This window comes from Monodelphis domestica, chromosome 1 (assembly GCF_027887165.1).
Source record: "Monodelphis domestica isolate mMonDom1 chromosome 1, mMonDom1.pri, whole genome shotgun sequence".
Lineage (NCBI taxonomy): Eukaryota > Metazoa > Chordata > Mammalia > Didelphimorphia > Didelphidae > Monodelphis > Monodelphis domestica.
This window is the reverse complement of record NC_077227.1, coordinates 467493770-467508145: the sequence shown is the minus strand read 5'-3', so window position 1 is coordinate 467508145 and position 14376 is coordinate 467493770. Positions and strand designations below refer to the sequence as shown.

At 39.9% G+C, this 14376-nt stretch overlaps 1 protein-coding gene across 4 annotated transcripts in view; it reads left to right on the top strand.

Annotated features, from left to right (window-relative positions):
• Positions 1-14376, top strand: part of CCDC180 (coiled-coil domain containing 180) — a 113057-nt gene that overhangs the window by 23168 nt on the left and 75513 nt on the right. For all 4 annotated transcript variants that reach the window (XM_056812641.1, XM_016422885.2, XM_056812642.1 and 1 more), the window contains 3 exons: positions 1953-2041; positions 4446-4568; positions 7584-7757. In XM_056812641.1, the coding sequence (XP_056668619.1) occupies positions 1953-2041; positions 4446-4568; positions 7584-7757 (386 nt within the window). The remainder of the gene's footprint in view (positions 1-1952; positions 2042-4445; positions 4569-7583; positions 7758-14376) is intronic.

Below are 14376 nucleotides of genomic sequence, written 5' to 3'. Positions count from 1 at the left end.
CCTTAATCTCTGAGCCTCCAAATCCCTGCTCCATGATTTAGTAGCAAGATGATCTTTTTCAAGTTATTTCAAATCTCTGGGTTTCTCCATCTGTAAAATGAAGATTGTTGCATGTGCTTGTTTTCTGAGACTTAGTTTTGGAGAAGCTCGTTCTCAAGTGGCCCATGGGGTGATGAATTTTTTTGGACACAGCAACTCAAGGAAGTTTTGAAACCTGAGTCAGTGGAGGGATTACTCTCACTGACCCAGCCACTGACACTTGAAGGAATAAATTCTTCTTCTTCTTTTTAAAACCCTTACCTTCCATCTTAGAATCAATACTGTGTATTGGTTCCAAGGCAGAAGAGTGGTAAGGGTTAGGCCATGAGGGTTAAGTGACTTAGGTGACTTGGCCAAGGCCAAGCTAGGAAATGCCTGAGGTCAGATTTGAACCCAGGACCTCCCATCTCTAGGTCTGACTCTCAATCCACGGAGATACCTAGCTGCCCCTAGAATGGATCATTCTTTTTTCTATTCAAAGATATTTTATTTTCCCAATTGCATGTAATAACAATTTTCAATATATTTTCTCCCTCCTTTCCCTCCCCCCTCTTGGAGATAGTAATCAATTTGATCTCAGTTATACATGTATTATCATGCAAAACACACTTCCATATTGGTCACTGTTGTAAGAGAATACTCATATAAAACCCAAACCTCAAAAATAAAACCACAAATAAACTAAAGTGAAAGATAGTCTGCTTTGATCTGCATCTGACTCCAACAGTTCTTTCTCTGGAGGTGGAGAGCATAGAATGGATTATTCTTAAAGTAAGATCACTCCCATCTGTTCCTCCTCTTTCTCTCCCCACTGTCTCCACCCTAGAATCAAAGCTCCCTTGGATCACCTTTCTCTTGGGATGATAGCAGTGGTTTCCTTAATGGTACCCCTGACTTCTTAAGTAACTTTAGAGGTCACTGAATCCACTTCCTTCATTTGACATAAGATGAAGATGACTCTCAGAGAAAAATGATATGCCTAAATTCATAAGCTAGTTAAGTGGAAGTGGAAGAGCTACATCTCAAACAGAGATCTTCTAACTGTTCCTCTTCCATTTGACACATTTTACTAGTCATAATCTTCCTTTTGGGCAGGTCTAGCCATGTTCCCACCTTCCCTCTTCTCCTTCTCTTCCTATATTCCTACATACTCCAAAATGTTCAGTTGTTTCCTATTACTACCAAGGAGCAGCTAGGTGGCACAATGGATAGAGTACTGGTCTGGGAAAAAGGAAGACTTATCTTCATGAGTTCAAATCTGGCCTCAGATGCTTATTATATGCCTCTGGTCAAGTCAACTTAACTCTGTTAGCCTCAGTTTCCTTATCTGTAAAATGAGTTAGAGAAGGAAATGGCAAACCACTCTAGTATCTTTGCCAACAAAACCCCAAATAGGATCATGAAGAGTCTAAAACAATGGATTTTTTAAAAATTGCCAAATACTGTCTAAACTCCTAAGCCTGGTGTTTGGAACCCTCCATAATTGGGCATCTCCCTATATTTCCATCCTTGCCTTCCACATACTTTTTCATTCCATTCAATGAAGCAAGCTTTTATAAGTAGACATTTGATTCAATGGTAATGGTAATGCAATCTCATAAAATTAAGCAAGGCTTAGTAGAATGTATTAATGACTTTGTGATAAGACAGCATCAGCCAAGGCATTCCCATGTAGCACTAGGACAATGCAAATTTAATCCATTTGAAAAACAAAGGAATTGACACATTGTTCCATGGAGAACCCTTCTAACTGCCAGATTGTGCAGTGGAAAGCCTTTCCAGAATGACAGTCATAGGACAGTCATAGTGACCAAGTTACCAAGAATAACAGCAAATGAAATCTCTGAGTGGCTTAAAATGGTTGCCCTTCACCTGTCAAACTGACTTGGATCTCTGCTCTTTTGTTTATAAAGAATATTGCATTATGGATGGCATGACAAAAATACGCCTTCAGAATGAAGAAAATTGGTGGAAGTGTCTGAACTACTTGTCAGATCGCAAGGTATTAAATCTTCCGAGAGCCTTCCTAGTTCATCTCTGAGTATTCTTAGAGGGACAGGATTCTTGGAGCCTTTAGAGTGACATTTACCAAACAGATAAAATATCCAAAGAAGATGAAATAACTCAAAAGGGTACTGGAATGACATGTAGTAAAATAAAAGATTCATTGAGAACCAACTAAAGCCCCAAATATGAACAACAAAAAAGTTAAATGTCTTTAGGGTTATTGCAACTAGCTGGAATTCCATTGCAACTTGAAAACTTTTTCTCCTTTTTTTGGTAATTTGAGAAACATATTTTTGCAAAATGTAAAGAGATGAAAATAAGTGATATCTCCTATTGGGCCAACTGTGCGTATGTATGTGTGTGTGTGTTTTAATAATTTTAATTCTTTAAAAGGATTAGGAACAGACATGCAATTTAACTGTTATAGGGAACTCCGAAATGAGGAAGTTCCTTCTACTTATTCAAGTAGGCACCATTTCATCAATTTATAGTTTTAGAGAGTTGCCTAGAGCATGGAAATGTTAAGAAATTTGTCCAGGTTTACACATCTAGTCTATTTCAGACCTGAACCCACCTTTACCTGTTAGAGAGAGAGAGAGAAAGAGGGATATGATATATGGAGAGATTAAAGCTAGGGAGATCTGTATTGGAACCTGCTTTCTGACCCTGAGTAATTCACTTCTCAGTATTCTAGGTAACTTCCTAAGACATAAATTGCAAAGTGCCTACTTATGTTGACAGAAGGAGTTTCCTCACTGGAGAGTTCCCTAAAATCACAGTTCTAATCCTTGTCTTTTCATATAAATGTGCATCAATTTATGTTATGCATGGGTGGGCTGGCAAATGTTTTAACAGCTTGACTCCAGAAAATAATATGTACACAGGCCACTTTAAAGCAAAATCTTCATTTGTAACACTTTCTCTATTACTTTCTCGAGTTAAGATGATCCACAAAAGTCAAGCCCTGATTTGTAGCATTTGTTCATTCATTTCCAAACTGTAAATGCTCCTACTGAAAGTTCACTAATTGACTCTCAAGGGCCTGTTCAAGCTGGCTCCAAGCACACCTCTGAATATATGTGCAACATGGATATGAGTGTGCATGACCAGTACTCCCAGAAACCACATGAATAAAGCATGAAGGGACAAAAGAGGATAGAATGTTTTTTGTAACCTTTATACATTATTCAAAGGGTGGTTGACACATTTCCTCTTTATCCATATACTTTTCCTTCTAGAGTTTCTTAGGAAGAGAGGTAGTTGGTGCTATCTTTGTTTGTTTGTTTCTTCCTTTCTTTTCTTCTTTCCTCCCTTCTTTCCTTGCTTCCTCCCTCCCTTCCTTAAGCTCTTTCCCTCCCTCCCTCCCTTCCTCCCTTCCTCCCTTCCTCCCTTCCTCCCTTCCTCCCTTCCTCCCTTCCTCCCTTCCTCCCTTCCTCCCTTCCTCCCTTCCTTCCCTCCCCTTCCCTCCCCTTCCCTCCCCTTCCCTCCCCTTCCCTCCTTCCCTCCTTCCTTCCTCCCTTCCTCCCTTCCTCCCTTCCTCCCTTCCTCCCTTCCTTCCTTCCTTCCTTCCTTCCTTCCTTCCTTCCTTCCTTCCTTCCTCCCTCCCTCCCTCCCTCCCTCCCTCCCTCCCTCCCTCCCTCCCTTCCTTCCTTCCTTCCTTCCTTCCTTCCTTCCTTCCTTCCTTCCTTCCTTCCTTCCTTCCTTCCTTCCTTCCTTCCTTCCTTCCTTCCTTCCTTCCTTCCTTCCTTCCTTCCTTCCTTCCTTCCTTCCTTCCTTCCTTCCTTCCTTCCTTCCTTCCTTCCTTCCTTCCTTCCTTCCTTCCTTCCTTCCTTCCTCCCTCCCTCCCTCCCTCCCTCCCTCCCTCCCTCCCTCCCTCCCTCCCTTCCTTCCTTCCTTCCTTCCTTCTTTCCTTCCTTCCTTCCTTCCTTCCTTCCTTCCTTCCTTCCTTCCTTCCTTCCTTCCTTCCTTCCTTCCTTCCTTCCTTCCTCCCTTCCTCCCTTCCTCCCTTCCTCCCTTCCTCCCTTCCTTCCTTCCTTCCTTCCTTCCTTCCTTCCTTCCTTCCTTCCTTCCTTCCTTCCTTCCTTCCTTCCTTCCTTCCTTCCTTCCTTCCTTCCTATCTTTCATCTTAGACTCAATACTGTGAATTGGTTCTGAGGCAGAAGAACAGTAAGGGCTAGGCAATGGAGGTTATGTGACTTGCCCAGGGCCACATAGCTAGAAAGTACCTAAGGTCAAATTTGAACCCAGCACCTCCCATTTCCAGGCCTGGCTCTCAATCTACTGAGCTACCTAGCTGCCCCTGGTAGTTGGTGTTTTAAGTATTTCTCAAATACTCTGTCTTATTAACTGTTTTTTTCCCCTTGCAATATCATAAACTTAGCCTCAATCTTTTTCTTTAGAAACAATTGCTCAAATGGAAAGTTTTCTCACGAGAGGAGATAGAAAATTCCATAAGTCCCTACTTCTACCAGATAGTAGGAAATCTCCAGAGTCAAGTGGAAAAGGACCTGGAAACGATGATGGTAAATCTCTGAAATATATTCTAAGAGAAATCAAGTCTTGCTTCTCCTTAAATAAGAATACAACATGACATCTATGAATTACTCAAGTGGTAGTGCCACTGATTGTTCTTTAAAAGCTGTACCTGGGGCAGGTGGGTGGCTCAGTGGAGAGCCAGGCCTGGAGAAAGGAAGTCCTGGGTACAAATCTGGACTCAGACACTTCTCAGCTGTGTGACCCTGGGCAAGTCACTTCTCAGTTGCCTAGGCCTCACCACTCTTCTGCTTTGGAACTGATATTGAGTATCGATTCTAAGACAGAAGGGGGGGAGTCTTAAAAAAATGATGCATAAAGTACCAAGAGATAGCTTGCTAAGTAATCATCCTGGTCTTGAATGCCCTTTCTTTCCTCCAACCCCAGGCTAATTTGTTGAGTTAAGGTCACAATGAGGTAAGATTTACCAAGCTGTTGGGAAACTTTAAAGTGCTCTATAATGACTAGCACAAAATCTGGTGTGATAGTAGATAGCTAGGTGGCACAATGAATGGAGTGCTGGATCTGAAGGCAGAAGAACTAGAATTCAAATCCAGCCTCCAACACCAGTTATGTGATGCTGGGCCAATCACTTGACCCTGAGCCACCTACCTCCCCTGTGGATGTTCTCTTTTGCTTCCTCTCCTCCTCCTGCTTAGAACTTTAAGCATTCACCTTCTCTGGCCCAGACCCAGGTCTCCCATGCTACTTCCCAGCTCTTTCTATGCCGGGATTATCCCTTCTCTCCTTTTTCCAACTCTAGCTCTGAAAGTAGTCATCAATACTATCATTCCTAGGAAAGGACGTGCCAACCAATTGTCTTAAATCACTCCAGTTCCCCTATATCCCTGTCCAAAGCATTCCTTCCTGGACATCATTCCCCTACCAGGCTTGGAGACAGGGAAGTCTGGAGTTCCAGGCTAGACTCAGATGCTTACTAGCTCTCTGACCTTGAGTAAGTCACTAATTCTCTGTTGGCCCCTTACTGGTTACATGGGGATAATAATAGCACCATCTCCCAGGATTACTATGAGGCTCAAGTGAGATAATAATTTTAAAACACTTAACCCAACACATCGTCCATAGTAAATGCTATATTTATTATTCAGTCATGCCCAGCTTTTTTTTTTTAAACCCTTACCTTCCATCTTAGAATCAATATTATGTATTGGTCCCAAGGCAGAAGAGCAGAAAGGTATGATAGAGGTCTGAATAGGACTCTAATGGGGGTTAAGTGACTTGCCCAGGGTCACACAGCTAGGAAGTGTCTGATGTCAGATTCGACCTAGGACCTCCCATCTCTAGGCTTGGCTCTCAATCCACTGAGCCACCCTACTGCCCCCAGGTCTAGCTCTTTTTAGTAAAGATACTGGAGTGGTTTGCCATTTCTTTCTCCAATATCCCCCATTTTATAGATAAATAACTGAGGCAAATAGGGATTAAGTGACTTGCCCCAGGGTCACATAGCAAGTAAGTGTCTGAGACTGGATTTGAACTCAGAGCTTCTTTACCCAGTTACCTCCTAGTTGCCCCAAGTGCTACATAAAGATTAGCTATTATTATTATTATTATTATTATTATATAATCAGTGCTTAGCACAGTGCTGGACACATAGTAAGTAACTAATAAATGCTCCTTTCATTTATTCATTTGGGTTGTATCCCCCACCCTTATTTCCTAAGATGATAGCCCCCTATTTTAATTAATCATTCTTGATATTCTTGATAACCAGGTGCCTGAGTTAGTTCTTTCTCTTGCCTTGTACTGAGCAATCAACTTACTGAGGTTGAGAGGGCTACCATCTTTGTGAGCTAGTTGCCAGTGGTGGGGAGGAAAGTGTGGTGTTTCTCTTCAATCCCAATGGTTCTTGAGTTCTTTGGTACTTGTGTTGTGACCCCTAACTCTAGGTGACATATATGAGGTGGGCCATGAAAAAGAACATTATTATTTTCAAATTTTTGGTCCAGGGCCCCTCTTACTACCCCCAGACCAGAACAGAGCTTGGATCTCATCAGCTATGGGCTTTACCCACCTTCTTTGACAGAGGAACTCTAGGTGCCAGAGCCGGCTATCAAAATGCTACCCCAGCAGTAGAGGGAACCCTCTAGTCCCACCTTTACACTCCCTGTCCTGTTACTAGCTCTGATCTATTATGGTTCCAACACTTGATCCCACCCCAGCCTTCTCCCTTAATGCTCATAAAGCAGTGGCTCTTAAGTTCCCTCATTTTGGGGTAAATTTCATGCTTTTCAGTAAATCCCTACTTTGGTACTTTGCCCTGATACCTTATCTTGGTTACAGTTCTGGAAATATCACTTGCCAAAACTAAAATAGTGATCTTGTTAGCACATTCACTAATTTATAGCAAATGTTTATTGGGCATCTATCCACTAGATTTGAAGTCAGAGGAACTGAGTTCACTTGCCAGATATCATCAGTAATTCACCATATGAATTTGGCTAAACTTCTCTGGGCCTCAGATTTCCCACCTATCAAGTAAAGGATTGGGGAAGATGTCCTCTAAGGTTTCTACCTTTTACTGCAATGTTACTATAATCAAGAAGATACACAGAATACTACACCTGGATCTCAAGTCATTTTCAATGTCCTTGGGGGGTGCTAAGCTTTATAAACATGAAGAGTGTATTAAGATGACTTGATGGGATAGGAATGCCCAATGTATGCTACAGCAAATATTATATGAATTTGGAAGAATGAGTTTTTAAAAGCACTATGTTGTAGACACTGTACTAAGTACTGGAGGATACAAAAGTAAAGAAACAAGATAGGAGAAAGGACCTATTTGTACATCAATTATTTCTAGCAGCTCTTTGTATGGTGGCAAAGAATTGGAAATTGAGAGGATGTCTATCCTTTGGGGAATATAATGGAATATTATTGCTCTATAAGAAATGATGAGCAGGAGGATTTCAGAAAAACCTGGAAAGACCTGCATAAACTTATCCTGGGTTAGATAGTAGATTCTCTGCATTTTGTTTTTCTAGGAATCTCTTGAGGAGAAGGCTAATTGGACAGAGATCATGAGTGAAGATCTATTCAAATATTTAGAGACAACCCTTCAACTTTGGGAGGTCCATCACAACCAGCTGGTCATGGAAGATTTAACTCTTGAGAAGAAAATAGAGCAGCAACGATATAAACAAAATTATGAGAATGAGGTAAAAACAAAAATATTGTCTCATACAGAAAGCACAGTGTGTTTTACAAAACTTGCCATGAGGTGGGCAGGATAAGGACAATTCAGTCTGATGGATTCGTGGTCTCACTAGTGTGTTCAGGTCACAACTCATCTGTATTTTTATCCTTTGCTATTCTGCACTTTGTCTCTCCATAGATCTCCCACAAAAGATCTATCCAGAAATGTTGCAGATCCTTCTCTTTTTCTGTTAAGATTTCAGTGATAGCAGCATAGCATTACAGCTATCTATCTGCTATCTCTGCACCACCAATCCATCTCCTTTTCTGGCCATAGCTATATTTTTATCACTCTTCCCTCTTTAAAAAAAAAAACAAACCAAAAAAAAACCCTTGCCTTCTGCCTTGAAACCAGTACCAAGTATTCCAAGGCAGAAGAGCGGTAAGAGCTAGGCAGTTGGAGTTAAGTTACTTACCCAGGGTCAAGTAGCTAGGAAATGTCTGAGGCCAAATTTGAACTCAGGACCTACTATCTCTAGTCCTGGCTCTATCTATTGATGGCTTCCCCATTGTTCACTTTTTTTTCCTAATACTTGCTCACCTTGGAAGCAGGAAGAGACCAGAAAGGCCTGGGAACCTTTTTTATTTTTTCGAACAGGCCTAAATCAGGTTGGTCCAATATTTGGGTTTGGGATTGGCATTAAAACAATATGATGTTAGATTATCTAATCTTTAGTGAAAGGATGTTAATTTAACAATAGCATAGCATGGAAAGTATATTCAGTAAGAATACAGCATTGATTCAGTTGTATCCTGTTCCTCTGCCTTGGCATTTGCCATCATGGTCCTTTTAGGAAATGTCAAGTGTCAAACCTGAGGAGTTTTTATACTTAGGCAGCTAGGAAGCTATGTCAACAGTCAAGCATTAGTCTCCTAGACCAACTAGTTCATGAAAACAGTTTAATTGCTTTTTTAGGAAAAAGAATAGCACAGCGTATGTCTCAAGCCACTTAGTAGATATCTCTCCTACCACATCTACCTCTTTCTTGATCTGGAAATAGAAATCACATGCATATTACCATTGCATCTGAATAGGTTGTGCCAATAGATTGCCCTATATCTCCACTCATAATCTTTGTGAAAATTCCTGAATCAAAACTCCCTTCCCTAACCACTATTTTTATATGTCTTTTTAAATTATAAATTAAACTCGTTGAGAGTAGAGATTTGTCACATTTTTGCCTTTGTGTTCCCAGAGAATAACATGGTGCTTGTCACATAGTAAGCACTCAATAAATGATTTTAATTCATCCATTCATTTGTATGTAACATGTAACAAGCATCACCTAACAAAGTTGTATGCCGTATCCAAATACATAGGTCACAATGTAATGGATAATTTTAGCATTGTGACCTAAACTATATTAATTATTTGGTCTCCATGGAAATCACAAATAAAAAAAATACCCAAGTCAGCTGGAAATTTATGGTGATTTAAGAAGGGAGAAGGAAAGAGTATAGGATTTCTCCCTCCTGGCTTGAGCCAGGGGGAAGATTAGAGGCTCTTGAAGGTAAGGTTTTGGAGAGCAAAGGAGGAAGGAATCAGCCTGAACTCCAAGAGGGCTCAACCAAGATGCCTGAACCTGAATTAGCTCAAGGGAAAACTCACCACCAAAACCCAGACAAGTAGCTGCTACCATGCCAAGATGTCGAAATGTTTAGCACACCGCCAGCCAGGGAAAGAGGCCGAAGAGAGGAAGTGACATGCCCTATATAGACGGTTTTATGGCACTTTCCTGCATCTCATCTGTACCAATGATAACTTAGCTTGACTTAGGACAGCCCAGGGGTCTGTCAGCTGTTTCTGCACATGTCTGTTGAAGGCCATCTTCTTAGATATTTAATCCTTGAGTATGGTGCAGACATTCCTGACCTCGTTAAACTAAGTATGGTGGAGCAATGTAGAGTTCCCAAGACCTGATTCTGTTAGACAAAGTATCTCTATTGTTACAAATCAGGAAATAGCTAAATCAAATCTTCTAAAGTATGGTCTGAGTAGGGTGGTAGTTTCAAAATTCACAACATGCAGAAATGCAATCAATGCAATAGAGTCAAAGATTTGAATCCAACATGAAGCATACATGGCAAACACAGGGATATTAGACAACGCATAACATATGTTGACTATCTTCTTCATGGGTACCCCCTCAACCATTACATTTTAAGCACCATAAGTTAATTTAGTCATTGGTCAAATAGCACTGATTTTTTTTTTAATCAGGACCTTTTGTTAGCTTTTTACCTTGGTATCAGCAGAACTGCTAGTCTGAATTTATTCTTCTGAGTACATTATGTCACACACAGTCAATGCTTGATAAATACTTTATCCATCTTTCTACTCTGGAACATATGAATGTCCCAGGTTGACTGGTAGCACCTGCAGGTATTCTGAATGGTTTCATAGATGCTTCCAAATGTGAATTATTAGGAAGCAACATGGTAGTTTGGGGATTCAATATTTCCCTAGTGTCTAGGCAGAGTTCCCTCTCAGACCAGAACAAACTTTTTTGACTTCTCTGACTTGTTAGTGGGCACCAACTCACAGTTTTGTCCTCATCCACATCCCTTCCTTTTGGGGATTTACCTAGCTCTCAATTTATCTGCAATTGGGAGGTGTGCTCTTTTTCTTGGAAAATCCTTGGTTATCAACTGTTGAATAATTGCAGTGTTCAATCTCACATACACAACTCGATAGATTGTCATCTAGCCTTTGTTTCTCATACATAAGATTCCATCTTCTGTCTCCATTACTTTACATTGGTTGTCTCTCATGCTTGGCATATCCCACCACCATACTCCCTGTACTTGGAATCCATGACTCCCTTCAAAACTCAACTCAAGCAACACCTTCTATAGCAGGCTTTCCTGTTCCCCCCAGTTATTGGTGGGTTTGCCTCTGTAATAATTAAAATGAGCTTGACAAATATAAGAATTTAAAAAAAGGTTGTGGTTGCCATTTATAACAATTAAATATTAAGTCATGAGACTATTGGTAGCTTTATTACAGCAAAATATAGTGATAGTAAGAGAGGGAAAAGTAGGAAGGAGGTAGAAAATTTAAGTAGGAGAGTAAAGAATATTGGTCTCCTGCAGAGGTCCAAGAGGGGATAGAGCTAGGTCCCAAAGAGTAGACCTAGAGAACGAATTATAATTTTTTAATTTTAGTTTTATCTTTAAAAATATTTTTCCACATTACATGATTCATTTTCTTTCCCACCCTTCTTCTCTCCCCACTCCCAGAGCCGATAAGCAATTCCACTGGGTTTACAAAAGTTATCACTTGATACCTATTTCCATATTATTCATTTTTACCATAGAACTGAAACCCCAAATCATATATCCATATAAACAAGTGATAAGTGATATCATAAGCTTTTCTTCTGCATTTCTACTCCCATAATTCTTTTTCTCAATATGGCTAACGTTTTTTTTTATAAGTCCTTCAGGAATGTCCTGGATTATTGAATTACTATTAGTAGTAAAGTCCTTTGCATTGGATTGTCTGACAATGTTTCACTTTCTGTGTACAACGTTCTCCTGGTTCTGCTGATTTCACTCTTCATCAGTTCTTGGAGGTCTTTTCAGTTCATAAAGAAGAATTAATTATAATTAATGAATCATATTAATGAATCCCTTGAAGCAGGATGTATTAGAATTCACTAGAAATTATAATTATATAAAATGTCATAATTCTTTTCAGCCCATTAGAAATATGTAGTGCAAATTTAAATAATGTGACCATATCAGAAAGAATTCATTATTTGTACCAGTTCCTTTTTTTTACTTTCCTATGCAAATAAAAAGGATGGAGGCTAATATTTCTAGTACCCCTGAACTGAAACTCCATATCAGTTCTATTAGCATCTATTATTAAGCTAACACAATACAATGACTAGATTTCTAGTCCAGAGAAAAATTAAACTGGGGGGAAAAAAAGTTTGGTTTTTTCCTAGTATATATTGGTGGGAAAAAAATTCAATTAAAAAAAATCTCCCCCTAGTGGCAGATGCCCAGGAATACAAAAGCAACTTTAGTCTATTAATGGAATCTCCACCTGTGGAAATTGTAGCCTACCTATGCCTTTTCATCTTGTGTAATTTTTGTTCTTGCCTTGCCACACATTCTCCAGAGCGGGGATTGGTTATCTCTTACTCTTGCCACATGCCTAGGCCACCCCTTTTTAGGTCATATGCGTCCTTGATGTCTTTCTTCAGAGACACTTCTCATGCCCAAGGGCGATACGTGGCTTAAACTTGCCATTCATTTCAATCCAACTCAGCATAATGCAATTCAATATGATCCAAGAGAGAATTTATAGGACTTGGCAATGGATTGGATGATAAAATTAAGGGAAGAGTGCCTCAATTTTGAACCTGGGTGATTGAAACAATGTATTGCTCTCAACAGTCTAATCTCTTGACTGGAGTTAATTTAGGAGTAATCAAGTCACAGAACCTGGGAATTCCACAACATGTCAGATGGATGATTGCAAATGATTTAGCTCAATTCTCTGATTTATATCACTCGATTTAATTTCAAAATGCAAATATTTCAACAACTACTAACCACGCTGCTTAAAGCTTTGGGAGGGAGGAGCAGTGCCTGCTTTAAGTATTTCTAGATTAAAGAACCATTATTACTTCTTTAAGTATTAGGCTGCAAACTTGCCCTCAAGAAGTTTATGCTCTTACTTGGGAAGAAAAGAAATACTCATGGGGAGTAACTGAACAATACAAGCCTACAGAATGAGCCATACCAACGGTAATACTACAGTAGTTCAGAGTAGTTAGGGTAACACACCAAGAGGGAACAAGCATTTATTAAGCATCTCCTATGTGCTGGATACTTTTCAAACATCATCTCATTTGATTCTCACAACAACCCTTTCCAATTTAATTGCAAGGCAAGACATCACCCTGTGATGTGATTGGTCCTTTTAAAAAACAGAGGCAAATGGAATGGCTTAAGCCTTGAAAATAAAACTTTTCTTGATCTTTTTTGCTACCTAATGGAATAACCCTCTTTATTTTGGCAGTGGATAGAGCCTGGACCTGGAGTCCGGATGACTTGAGTTCAAATCTAACCTTAGATAATTATTAATGTGTGACTTTGGGCAAGTCACTTATTCTCTGTCTACCTTAGTTTTCTTAACTATAAAATGGGAATAATAATAGCACCTACCTCCCTGGGATGTTGTAAGGATAGAGTAAGATAATATCTATAAAGCATGTAGCACAATATAGGTACTACATAAATTCCAGCAATTATTATGATTATAATGGTAATTATTTAATTAGTATTTGAGGCACTGAATTGTGGACAGAGAGCCAGCCTTCACATCAGGAAAAAAAAGGTTCAGGATCCACTTCTGACACATATTGGTTTAGTGAACCTGGGTAAATAGTTGGTTCTTTTTTTTAAACTCTTACCTTCTCTCTTGGAATTAATATTGTGTATTTGTTCCAAAGCAGAAGAATAGTAAGGGCTAGGGAATGGGCATTAAGTGACTTGCCCAGGGTCACACAGCTAGGCAAAATCTGAAACCACCTTTGAACCCAGGACCTCCTGTCTCTAGGCCTGACTCTCAATCCACTGAGCCCCCGAGCTTCTCAGTTGGTTTTTTAAGGCAGTAAATTGTGATGTAGGTACAAGCCTAGATTGGTCAAGGGAATTTCTCTATGTAGGCAGCAGGTGGCACCAGCAAACAAGGCAGGCTGAGAACCCAGTGTATTCAGAGAAGTGGAGGGAGAAACTCCCTTTGAAAGCCCAGCTTTCTTGCGGATTTCTGGTCTTGGAGGAATGACTTTTCTTTAGAACTCAGCTTACCAGAATGGCATCTGTCAGTCCATAATATTATATTACTATTATCAAGGGATTATAACAGCATCTACCTTTCCGGTAGGTTTTGAGAGTCAAATGAGCACATTGCCTGGTGCATAGAGTAAGTACTTAATAAATGCTCATTCCTTTCCCCACAAAAAATGAAACTAGTTTACCCAAGCATCCCTCTGGTTCAGCCTCCCAGTCTCGTCAAGCCAGTGATTTATATCTAGTAGTATCTGAATCCCAGATTTATATGCCAGGCTTATACATCTGAGATTACTCTCTTATTTTTGTTTTATTTTGTTGAAGAATTTCAAGCCCCCCAGATCAGTTTCCACTAATCAGGCCTTTTGGTTTGCTAGACTAGCAGACAAATTGGCAAGTTTAAGGCAGTATCATAAAATGTTAGAACTAAGTCTGGGGTGAGTCTGAGGGACTTGGGACAAAGAATGCTCTCCAGCTCCAGAGAAAGAATTTTTAGAATCAGAATGCAGATCAAAGCATATGGTTTTCCATTTTAACTTATTTGGGTACCATTTTGGAGTCTGGTTTTTATATGATTGTTCTCTTACAAAAGTGAACAATATGGAAATGTTTTGCATGATGATAATGCATAACCCAGACTGAATTGCTTGCCAGCTCCAGGAGCAGGGAAAGAAGGGAGGGAGAGGAGACTATTTGGATCGTATAAGTTTGGAAAACTTGTTGTTACATGTAATTGGTAAAATAAAATATCTTTGAGAGAGAGAGAGAGAGAGG